The 12,846-nt window shown below is 36.0% G+C and overlaps 2 protein-coding genes across 2 annotated transcripts in view; both read right to left on the reverse strand.

Moving 5' to 3' along the window:
* Window positions 1-236: 236 nt before the first annotated feature.
* On the reverse strand, window positions 237-3,290 carry LOC107099202 (protein piccolo-like). Its single transcript, XM_015397250.1, has 3 exons — window positions 2,863-3,290; window positions 1,915-2,060; window positions 237-1,049 (listed from the first exon to the last, which is right to left on the reverse strand). The coding sequence occupies exons 1-3, from the start codon at window positions 3,041-3,043 to the stop codon at window positions 906-908; spliced, it is 471 nt and encodes a 156-aa protein (XP_015252736.1). The 5' UTR covers window positions 3,044-3,290; the 3' UTR covers window positions 237-905.
* Window positions 3,291-4,013: 723 nt separating this feature from the next.
* Window positions 4,014-12,846, reverse strand: part of LOC107099204 (protein piccolo-like) — a 79,636-nt gene continuing 70,803 nt past the window's right edge. Inside the window, exons 29-33 of the mRNA XM_015397252.1 lie at window positions 9,816-9,957; window positions 9,639-9,697; window positions 8,872-9,009; window positions 7,924-8,069; window positions 4,014-7,072 (exon numbers count right to left, since the gene is read on the reverse strand). Of these exons, the coding sequence (XP_015252738.1) occupies window positions 6,929-7,072; window positions 7,924-8,069; window positions 8,872-9,009; window positions 9,639-9,697; window positions 9,816-9,957 (629 nt within the window). The 3' untranslated portion in view covers window positions 4,014-6,928. The remainder of the gene's footprint in view (window positions 7,073-7,923; window positions 8,070-8,871; window positions 9,010-9,638; window positions 9,698-9,815; window positions 9,958-12,846) is intronic.

The following is a 12,846-nucleotide window of genomic DNA, read 5'->3' on the forward strand; positions in this document are numbered from 1 at the left end:
ACCATGATTGCAGGTCTGTTCAGCAGAGAGGTGCATCAGTGTGAAAATATGGCAAACCTCTAGCTCACAAAGATCCCTAAAAGTCATAAGGACTGTTTATTCATTAGATTACTGGATTGTCAGTGCACCACCCACTGCCTCAACCTAGACCTTTTGTCAATATTATCCTATATATAATTTGTTGACATGAGAACAACTCTTATACTATGTTGTATTTAGTTATATTCTTCTTATGCTAAATTTAAGGTTTATATATATATATCTATATATATCACACTGTACAATTCTTTGATATGCTCTGTAATCTGCATTTGGAATAACAGAAACCTTAGAAGTACTGTACATTTAATCTTCATCTCACTGCATAAATTAAATCTGAAGTTTTTTTTCTCAGCTTTGACATACATTGGAAGGTCAGCCATACAAAAACTGTTATGCATTCCTGTGTCTTTTAAATACATCAGCACCACTGATGTCTGCAAACTGTCTAAACAATTATACACATTTTCATTAATTGTCATTTTTAAATCTTTTCTGTGGCTAGTTTGTTAAGTTCTATCGTGCAATATCAAAATTATAATTATGGATCATACAATGGAACTATGGTATCAAAAGCATAACTGTCCTTAAGCCATATTGCCGTGGAATATCAGTCAGTAACTGTCTTTGCATGTTTGCATCCAAGCAAAGTCTTTTGAGAGCTGACATAAGAATAGGAACACGTGCACTGGCAGTGTTAGACTGACAAGACATGCAAATGTTATTGTCACATAGTTACCTTCATCTAATGATCTATAAACTCAATGCATGAATTTAGGTAATATTATAAAAATTATTCTGTTTTCTTTTTTCCCTTTTACCAATTATATCTCCCAATTGATCTTTTTTATCTTATTGTGTGGCACTCAAGGGTTAGTCAGGTTGGAGCTGACAAAAAGTTTGTGCCAGCTGACCACTCTCTTCCTCATGTCCACCTTGTCAAGCCAGATGTAGGCTTCCCCGATCAAGGTCTTCTTCACAAACTTCCCACCATTGGACACCAAAAAAAGCTGAAAGGACAGTAAAAATAAAACTCATTTATCATCTAATTTGCACAAAACGGTAGAATGCAGTAGGTCAGTGTTTCCCAAACTTTTTTTATTCTTGTACACCTTTGGGCATTTTTTCATACCATGAGTACCCCCTCAGTCAAAAGTATTGATGATCATCCAAAAGTGGAAAGTGCAATAACTGATTATAAAGCAAAAACTATTTTTACTAAATCTTTTAATCTGAGCATTTAATTCTTAGGCGTTTCATTCTTTCCATCTCATATAAAAAATAACACAAGTTGTTTGCCTGGTAGTTAGTAAGGATAAAAAAAAAAATCCAAAATCAAAACATATTATAAACCTATATTTAAAAAAACTCTAGCTCCTCTGAGTAACTCCCTTATAATCACATTTAAACTTGATGAATTGGAAGCAAATTATAGAACAAAAATTATAGTCAGACTGACTTAATCAGATTTAGTTTGTTTTCATCAAGACACCAGAGCTTGCTTTGATTAGCTCCTACAGTATACCTCATAGCTTTTCAGTTGGCTCCTCGCAAAGCAAAACTGATCCCAGTCCTATTTATTTTACTACCTAAGAAATAAAACATTTACATGTAACCCTTGCAATGCACTCGCGGACCAGTAGGGGTACCAGCGATTGGGAACCACTGCAATAAGACAAAGGGATTTTTTAATTTGTGTTCTTGGAAAAAGTTTTATGTGTTTAATTTTCACTAACATACAGTAAGTTTTTCAGGGTAAATGCTATTATCTATAAAACTACGTATTTTCAATGCTTATGTTAACAATAATTCTGTAATTATGTGCAATTTTCTGCCCATGCCTAGATTTTTAATTCAAGTTTTCTCCATGCTGACCTGTATTGAATGTCCCGTTGGGTTGAGAGGAAATCTGAAGGTCTCATTAAAGGAAGGTTCCCTGTCATGTCGACAAACTCTTGTCTTTTTCTTGATGATCCTCTTCTGAGTGGCTACGTTCACCACATACAGTTTGACATACAGATCTGGAAGCCAGTTAAAAAGATGTGTTAATACAGTGAGATTATTATTATGTAACCCATTAGTGTTTTGATGGTCCTATTTGGGCCTAAATAGAATTCAAGCACTGGGCTCGATGAATAAAAATAAACAGACGTGTTCACCATCTGCAAACAGTACGGGGAAACTATCAACAAGCTGGTTTGCAACAATTAAAGCAGCTATTTTATAGAGTCCTAAAATGCTTTACAGAAAAGCAGAACATGGCTTGGATGAAGACCGATATCGATTTAATAAACACATCTACAACAACTCTGACTTCTGGTGGATCCTTCCCCTATAATGGATTCCAACCACTATTTGGGTGTCCTTCTTGGAATTAGAATACTTTTGTGTTTTTTTTTCACTCTTTCTAGTATTTTTCTTCTTTTTTTCCCCAAAACTTTCTTGGGAGGTGCTAACTTGCTTAGCCACATCACTTCCTTGTTTAATCCCTGTGCCAATATGCATTACTATACCTCTGCTCATACTAGTTTCATTTACTGATAAATTTAACACAAAAAAGGAAAAGAAAAAGTAACCATATGAATCAAAAATCTGTCATATAATGTGACTATGCTTCTTTAATTCACTTATAAAACCTTAAAATTATGTACACAAAATATTTACATTGTATAAAATAACATTTCTAAATATAATCTAAGGCCCAATGAAATACACAGACATTTGTGGGTGCAAAGCAAAGTAAAATGTGAAAAAGGTAATAAAACTTTAACAAAACACAGTGCATATATACTTATGTAGACATAGATAAATAGAGTTTCCAACCTGGCAGGTGGTCTGGGCTTTTGAACTTGTAAGTAATATTTCTGCATTGAAGAATCTCTAGCACCAGCTGATCTCCTTCTGTCTTCACCTCCTTCTTTAGAGCAACTTTAATTTCCCCAATTACTTGGGTTTTCCCTCCTGACAAAGAAAGAAACAGACACAAACTTTGTAATTGGCACATTTGAATACTTTCATGGTCTCTCTCAGAATATTTTACTCACTACCTTGGGGTAGGTTCTTACTGTTACGTTGACTTTAGGTTAATTATTTAAGTTTTTGTGACACTAAAATGTAGTCCCTTAGCCTGGCTTCCAAAGACAAGATATGTTACATTTGGAGACATGAGTTAGCCACGCACCTTAGTAATGACTTCTTGACTCTCATCTGTGTAATCATAATAGCCTTTATTGACCCTGAGCTTTTTGTTACAAGAGGAAACTAGATACAGTGNTAGCACATCCCAAAGATTCTCAATGGGGTTGAGGATTGGCCACCACAGAGTCCAAACCTCAACCCCATTGAGAATCTTTGGGATGTGCTAGAGAGGGCTTTGCGCAGCGATCAGACTCTACCATCATCAATGCAAGATCTTGGTGAAAAATTAATGCAGCACTGGATGGAAATAAATCTTTTGATATTGCAGAAGCGTCTCGAAACAATGCCACAGCGAATGCGTGCCGTAATCAAAGCTAAAGGCGGTCAAACAAAGTATTAGAGTGAGTGACCTTTTTTTTGGATGGCGACTTTTTTTTTTGGCCAGGCAGTGTATATTCCATACAATGGTTGCTCTTTTGTCAACATTAAATACTAAATGCTGTGCTTTGTTTTCACAACCCTAGGAACTCTCATATGATTGGCTCAGGAACAAGGAATTAAACACTGGTTACTTACTGTATCAAAGTTGTTCTGTACCTTACCTCAAGATCTGAAAGGAGGAAAACTTGACTAAAATGCATCCTTGTTGATGCAGAGGACCAATTGTAATAAGAAATGTTACTGTCATTCTGGCTGAAAAATGAGAATGATTTTGGTTCATTTTAAAACAATTGTCTTGCTTATTGCCACTTTGATGTGAACCGCTTTGGATAAAATATATTCTTAAACAAACAGAACAAATAAAACTGTCAATCTGATTTTGCAATATAGCTCTTAATATTTATTCTTCTGACTCAGGAGGATTTTTTACAGCACAATTTGCATATCTTAACACACCCCGTGTACAGTCACAAAACCATAACATCATATGCTTTGTTTTTACACTGAGTGAAAAACAAGACAAATTTACAAGCATATCTCTTTACACTCAGCATACAGATAGATCTATACATATTTTCTCTCTTTTTAAACATAATCCTTGGGCAAAATATACAGACAAACCATCAACAAAACATGCAACATCCAAAACCAAAAGTTTCAGACAACTACTTAAAGTGAAACATATACATTTTTTTCCCATCTTATGTTGTTCCTGCAGTTCAGAGGATTTAATCTCACTAATAATCATCAGTGGACAGCACTTGTTTTAAATAAACACTCTCAACTCCCCTGATAGGACTCTAGACACCCATTGCTGTACAATTGCAAGTGCTCTGTGAATTACATTTATTTATTTTTTTTATTTTACACTCACATGCTCAAACCTCAGACATATAAACATTCAGTCATTGTAGAAAATAAACACTTTATGTACACATGTCAAACAACTTGAGCACATTCACACCCCTCAGGACAACAATAAATGAATGGGTTCACAATTACAGGCAACGATTGATCTTAACAAACAGTATTCAGAAGCAATTCTAATGATACACGAATGATTTGACAGTCATGACTGGGCAATAAGATGAGGTCTTACTTACTGCACCACGTATACAGACTGTTCAGTACACTATGAAAATGGAGTAATTGACTTCACTGAAGATTGTGCATCCCTTTAAGGGAACCCCTACTTGTTTGAATGTTAATCTTTTGCCACATAGATAAAAATTGTACACCACAATAGTTCCTGCAACTGCATACACTGTGACTCATTCAATTTTAGTATGGAGACAAAACATATAACTTAGAATGTCTCGACAGTTAAAATAAGACAAGAAAACAAGCGTTGTAATAAAGTGCACAAGCTCCATGTAGATGTTAACAGTGGTTAACATCAATATATACTAAAATAAGTACAAAATAAAAATATTTAATATTCTTCTTTCACCAAATGTACAAATTATAACTACTTTCTACAGGACATTTTAAAATGATATGTTCACAGACTTTAACACATATGCATATGAATACATATGTTGCATAGAATTACCTTAAAATAACTTATTGGTCTGGGGGGGAAAAAAAGGAAAAAATGATAAATATTAAAATATATTTCATACCAAAATGTAACTGAATATTGTATGGCACAACAAATTGGTTACCATTTTATGGTATCTTCTGCAGTATTTGAGTGACATCTTGCTCTTTGTGTTTTTGTTGATTAAAAGTTGTATCAGCCCTGTTTTATAATAAAACATACTAAAAGTAGTTATCTTTATTTTTTTCCCTTTCTTTTATATGTTATCTTCTCTTTTTATTTTATTGACATGGTCGCAAAATATGACTGAAGGATGATCAGGAATGTGTACATAAATGGTTCTCCTGCATACACATGAATATTTAGAGTTGGCCCCATGAGTTTCTCTAACCTTTATCATGCCTGAGAAAATTTTTTGATCACAGGCAGTGAAATATGCTGGTCCACTGTGTTTAAAAGGAGTCACTGAGACAACACATTAGTGTTTTATAAGTCAAGCATGGCCAGAGACACAGAGGAGAATTTGACTCTATCTACCTTTTTTTTTTTGTTATTTTCAGTTAAAACTCTGATGGAAGGGCTTAACAAACACACTGACAGTAAAGCACACATAAAGTTTCTATGAATTACATGTCCATAGCAACAGAGTGATAAAATAAAAGGACTTACATAGAGGAAAAACTACAAAAACCTAAAAGAAAAAATTTGCTCAAATAACAAAGATGTGTAAACGTCTGTCTTCTGAAAAGTTGTAACATTTGTTACATTCAACACAGCATGTGCAAAATGCTGTTCATTCTGCTAATATATCTCCCCCTAAATATGATGCATGTTATAATAATCTGTCTGCTGATGTTGACTTGAACCATGATTGCAGGTCTGTTCAGCAGAGAGGTGCATCAGTGTGAAAATATGGCAAACCTCTAGCTCACAAAGATCCCTAAAAGTCATAAGGACTGTTTATTCATTAGATTACTGGATTGTCAGTGCACCACCCACTGCCTCAACCTAGACCTTTTGTCAATATTATCCTATATATAATTTGTTGACATGAGAACAACTCTTATACTATGTTGTATTTAGTTATATTCTTCTTATGCTAAATTTAAGGTTTTATATATATATATCTATATATATCACACTGTACAATTCTTTGATATGCTCTGTAATCTGCATTTGGAATAACAGAAACCTTAGAAGTACTGTACATTTAATCTTCATCTCACTGCATAAATTAAATCTGAAGTTTTTTTTCTCAGCTTTGACATACATTGGAAGGTCAGCCATACAAAAACTGTTATGCATTCCTGTGTTTTTTAAATACATCAGCACCACTGATGTCTGCAAACTGTCTAAACAATTATACACATTTTCATTAATTGTCATTTTTAAATCTTTTCTGTGGCTAGTTTGTTAAGTTCTATCGTGCAATATCAAAATTATAATTATGGATCATACAATGGAACTATGGTATCAAAAGCATAACTGTCCTTAAGCCATATTGCCGTGGAATATCAGTCAGTAACTGTCTTTGCATGTTTGCATCCAAGCAAAGTCTTTTGAGAGCTGACATAAGAATAGGAACACGTGCACTGGCAGTGTTAGACTGACAAGACATGCAAATGTTATTGTCACATAGTTACCTTCATCTAATGATCTATAAACTCAATGCATGAATTTAGGTAATATTATAAAAATTATTCTGTTTTCTTTTTTCCCTTTTACCAATTATATCTCCCAATTGATCTTTTTTATCTTATTGTGTGGCACTCAAGGGTTAGTCAGGTTGGAGCTGACAAAAAGTTTGTGCCAGCTGACCACTCTCTTCCTCATGTCCACCTTGTCAAGCCAGATGTAGGCTTCCCCGATCAAGGTCTTCTTCACAAACTTCCCACCATTGGACACCAAAAAAAGCTGAAAGGACAGTAAAAATAAAACTCATTTATCATCTAATTTGCACAAAACGGTCAGTGTTTCCCAAACTTTTTTTATTCTTGTACACCTTTGGGCATTTTTTCATACCATGAGTACCCCCTCAGTCAAAAGTATTGATGATCATCCAAAAGTGGAAAGTGCAATAACTGATTATAAAGCAAAAACTATTTTTACTAAATCTTTTAATCTGAGCATTTAATTCTTAGGCGTTTCATTCTTTCCATCTCATATAAAAAATAACACAAGTTGTTTGCCTGGTAGTTAGTAAGGATAAAAAAAAAAATCCAAAATCAAAACATATTATAAACCTATATTTAAAAAAACTCTAGCTCCTCTGAGTAACTCCCTTATAATCACATTTAAACTTGATGAATTGGAAGCAAATTATAGAACAAAAATTATAGTCAGACTGACTTAATCAGATTTAGTTTGTTTTCATCAAGACACCAGAGCTTGCTTTGATTAGCTCCTACAGTATACCTCATAGCTTTTCAGTTGGCTCCTCGCAAAGCAAAACCGATCCCAGTCCTATTTATTTTACTACCTAAGAAATAAAACATTTACATGTAACCCTTGCAATGCACTCGCGGACCACTAGGGGTACCAGCGATTGGGAACCACTGCAATAAGACAAAGGGATTTTTTAATTTGTGTTCTTGGAAAAAGTTTTATGTGTTTAATTTTCACTAACATACAGTAAGTTTTTCAGGGTAAATGCTATTATCTATAAAACTACATATTTTCAATGCTTATGTTAACAATAATTCTGTAATTATGTGCAATTTTCTGCCCATGCCTAGATTTTTAATTCAAGTTTTCTCCATGCTGACCTGTATTGAATGTCCCGTTGGGTTGAGAGGAAATCTGAAGGTCTCATTAAAGGAAGGTTCCCTGTCATGTCGACAAACTCTTGTCTTTTTCTTGATGATCCTCTTCTGAGTGGCTACGTTCACCACATACAGTTTGACATACAGATCTGAAAGCCAGTGAAAAAGATGTGTTAATACAGTAAGATTATTACTATATAACCCATTAGTGTTTTGATGGTCATATTTGGACCTAAATAGAATTAAAGCAATGGGCTCGATGAATAAAAATAAACAGACATGTGCACCATCTGCAAGCAGTAAAGGGAAACTATCAACAAGCTGGTTTGCCACAATTAAAGCAGCTATTTTATAGAGTCCTAAAATGCTTTACAGAAAAGCAGAACATGGCTTGGATGAAGACCGATATCGATTTAATAAACACATCTACAACAACTCTGACTTCTGGTGGATCCTTCCCCTATAATGGATTCCAACCACTATTTGGGTGTCCTTCTTGGAATTAGAATACTTTTGTGTTTTTTTTTCACTCTTTCTAGTATTTTTCTTCTTTTTTTCCCCAAAACTTTCTTGGGAGGTGCTAACTTGCTTAGCCACATCACTTCCTTGTTTAATCCCTGTGCCAATATGCATTACTATACCTCTGCTCATACTAGTTTCATTTACTGATAAATTTAACACAAAAAAGGAAAAGAAAAAGTAACCATATGAATCAAAAATCTGTCATATAATGTGACTATGCTTCTTTAATTCACTTATAAAACCTTAAAATTATGTACACAAAATATTTACATTGTATAAAATAACATTTCTAAATATAATCTAAGGCCCAATGAAATACACAGACATTTGTGGGTGCAAAGCAAAGTAAAATGTGAAAAAGGTAATAAAACTTTAACAAAACACAGTGCATATATACTTATGTAGACATAGATAAATAGAGTTTCCAACCTGGCAGGTGGTCTGGGCTTTTGAACTTGTAAGTAATATTTCTGCATTGAAGAATCTCTAGCACCAGCTGATCTCCTTCTGTCTTCACCTCCTTCTTTAGAGCAACTTTAATTTCCCCAATTACTTGGGTTTTCCCTCCTGACAAAGAAAGAAACAGACACAAACTTTGTAATTGGCACATTTGAATACTTTCATGGTCTCTCTCAGAATATTTTACTCACTACCTTGGGGTAGGTTCTTACTGTTACGTTGACTTTAGGTTAATTATTTAAGTTTTTGTGACACTAAAATGTAGTCCCTTAGCCTGGCTTCCAAAGACAAGATATGTTACATTTGGAGACATGAGTTAGCCACGCACCTTAGTAATGACTTCTTGACTCTCATCTGTGTAATCATAATAGCCTTTATTGACCCTGAGCTTTTTGTTACAAGAGGAAACTAGATACAGTGGGTGTGTGTGTGTGTGTGTGTGTGTGTGTGTGTGTGTGTGTGTTTGTGTGTGGGGGGTGTTAGTCTGACACATGAGCTTAATGACATGTAGATATAGGTATGACAATGAGCAGGATAATGTGGCATCCCCTTCCACTATTGTAAGCCATGCATTAAGTCATTATGGAGAGTTGCTGCTCACTAATAATGAAAACTTAACAGAACATGTGTTGTAAAAAAAAAAACATTTATTGTCCCTAGTTGTCTTTAAAGGTGCTTGTACATAAAATCTCCTGCAGGGGGAGACCAATAACCAAAATACAAAATTGGAAGCTTGCCTTCATTTTCTGGAGTGGTTTGTTGGTTTTTGTCAGTACCATTAGGAATAGTCTTACCACTGTAGGAAAAACAAAAAGCACACAATTTTATCCAAAAATGACATCTGTTAATGTTACAATCTTAAAATGACCCCTTTATATAGACAGTGCTGAAAAAGGCAAGCCCAAAAACCTTACATTCGTGGCACTTGAAAAATAGCGCTGTCGACTCCGATGCCCTCCCCTTCATCCCCATCCAGACCACCATAGGCATCGCCGACAAGGCTTGGGGCAGAGAGCACCACTGACCCTGACACATCACCCAGGCGGTGTCCTGGCCCTGTGAATGACAAGACCGTATGACAATGAGATTTAATCTGTCTGTTAGTCAGCAGGTCTATCTGTCGCTCTGCTTATCTATATATTATATATCTTTTCATTTATTATCTGTTTATCTTTCTTAAGTATGTCAAAAATATGAAACTCTACCCTGTAACACTATAGTGTTACCTGTAGTGTCACCCTTAATATCTTTAACAAGTTAGTATCTCATAACTAAAGAGCAGTTTAAATGAATGTCTTGTATAAAAGTGACAATTTACTTTTCAAATCCCATTTAAAAACAGCTGTGTTGAAAATAACAGCTTCTTAATTTTCTTTTTATTTTCATATATAAGTTCATAGGGGACAGCTCATACTTTGTAAATCAAAACAAAAAGATCAAATTTATCTATTTTTGTACGGTGACCTTGACTTGCCAGAAAGGCTAGGTTTACTAAAATCAGCCATGCATACCCTTGTTTGAAAGCTGATTTCATTGGCTACAAATCCAATAACAGTGGGACTTTATGGTTATGTTCACACTGCAGCCTGTAGTGACCCTAATCTGATTTTTTTGCCCATATCCGACCTGTATCTGAGCTTTTCATGGCTGTCTGAACAACACAGATCTGATTTTTTCCAATGCGACCCAGGCCACTTGGCTATGTGGTCCTGAATCCCATACGAATCTGATCTTTTTATAAGCAACCTGTGTGTGAACGACCAGGTCGCATTAATCTGACCTGAACGCCATTAATACCCGACAAAGGTCACTATTTTGGGTCTTGCTATGAAGAAGTGGCAAGAAAAACAACAACCATGGCAGATGATGATGTGGAGAGCAGTATTTATGTTTAACCATCTTGTAAAGATTGTTTTTATGGTTGGGGAAAATCGCTAGATGCGCTCCGGCACTACCATCCGTGTTTACTTCCGTAAACACAGAGCACGCAGGCCTGTGATGTCATTGTGTCCTCTGCTGCGCATACAGGACAATTGTGTTGTATGACTGCAGTTCACACAGGAGATCACATACAGGTCACATATATTTGGAAATGTGAACAGCAACACAAAAAAAATCAGATTTCACAAAAAAATCAGAATTGAGCATCAAGGCCTGCAGTGTGAACGTAGCCTAAGAGGCATATTTTGACAGTAAAGACGTTTGTGGTAAAGGAGTGCTTGTTTATTTTCAAGAGCTGTCCTGGAGTCAAATCTAAACAGAAATTAATGTTTCTGTTATGGTGGTATCTCTTGACCCACATGCACAGACACTCAGAGAAAACTAATAAAAGTGGAAATGTTAATTGCACAGAGGAGGGATAAAGCGACACTACAATCCAGGGGAGGAACTGGAAGCAAGGAACTGCAAAACTTTGGTTTGTGGATGAATCAACTCCAAAGAGAGATGAATGGTGGATGGCTGGGTCTGTGTCAGCTCTCAGCTAGAGCAGATTGAGGATCGTGGAACTTGGAACAGAGGATGCCACTAGATCAGAGCATTGGACTGAAACAGGTAGGAAGGTCACAGATGGAAGTGGAGGTTGAAACATTACTCCTAGACTTGGTAGTGAATTGTAAAGAAGTAGTTTTGATTTGAGTCTTTGCACAGAGAGATCAGAGAAACTCCTCAAGGAATCGACATGAGCAGAAATGTCTGCCTCAGGCTCCATGGCCCCTTGTGTGTATACTGAAAAATAACCATAACCAAACTCAACAGACCACCATCCTAACTGTCTCATTACAAGTTTAAACATTTTCCATGTAAAGTGTGAAAGCTATTGACTTTTGATTGTGCAACTTCTAAGCTCCCCTAAGAACCAGGGAGTTAACTTTGGCCCCTGATAGGTTTGTCCCATGACAGATGTCACTTGACTGGTGCGAAAGAAGCAAGCTTTTGAAATTAAGGATGAGTGTTATCAACTACTATAGATATAGTTGGACTCCACACAGCTGATGAAGGTTCCCAGTCATCCAGGTCATAGTCATTCCGTAAAAATTAAAAAAATATCCACTGCACTTGGTTTCCAAGATCTGAAGACATTTCGCCACCTCTCCAGGAAGCTTTCTCAATCCACACAGGTTTTGGGTTCAGAACCAGAGAAGGCCTGGTCTTTGTCAGTCCTTTGCTGTTCTCTTTTTACCTGGTGAGTCAGAGTCGTGTCACCTCTTTGAACATCGAGGTTTCAAGAGGAAAAGTTCTGCCTGTTGTTTGTGCTTTTGAACCAACCTGCAGCTTAGAGTGCCTGGTTGATGATCAATTTTACAATCATCACCAGACCTGGTGTGCTGCCAGTTAAGAAGTGGGGCAGAGTTTTTAAACTTCAGCCACTTGGTACCATACTGCAAAGGCTCAATCAGCAGTTTCTCCCATATACTTAGGAAAATGTCACACCTTAAATCTGAATAATCTGCAGCCTGAAGGACATTGGTGCCTTTCATGATAAAAAAAAAAGTTTGATCTATTCCTAGACTTCCCCCGGGCTGCCCCCCTCCTCCTAATCCTGCTTACTGTTTATATGGAAAGGATCCCAAGGTATAGTTGTGGGGAAAATTGAGTTTTGTTTTCGTTTTTTTTAAGGAAAGTTCCAATCTCATCTTTGGATCTTACGGTATCTTTACTGTATTACACTGCATCTGGTTCTGGCGCCTGCTTCAAAACATGTACTTAAGCAAGTGCTGGAGCTGTATGCACCGAAGTGGGAAGCAGCTAGGATGAGATTTAGGTATACTGAAACTGTGGCCATGGGTCAAAACTGTAGAAAACTGAATTGTCCCATCCTTGAGAAGGGGGTGAGCCCCTCTCTCAAGCTGATATATATGGGTTTTATATTTTATGTTCTTTGACAATCATACAAGTTTTGTATCACAAATGAAACACTCTTTTTATATAAATTTGTATCGAAGC

The sequence above is a fragment of the Cyprinodon variegatus genome, unplaced genomic scaffold (assembly GCF_000732505.1).
Source record: "Cyprinodon variegatus isolate N-32 unplaced genomic scaffold, C_variegatus-1.0 Scaffold846, whole genome shotgun sequence".
In the NCBI taxonomy this organism is placed as follows: domain Eukaryota; kingdom Metazoa; phylum Chordata; class Actinopteri; order Cyprinodontiformes; family Cyprinodontidae; genus Cyprinodon; species Cyprinodon variegatus.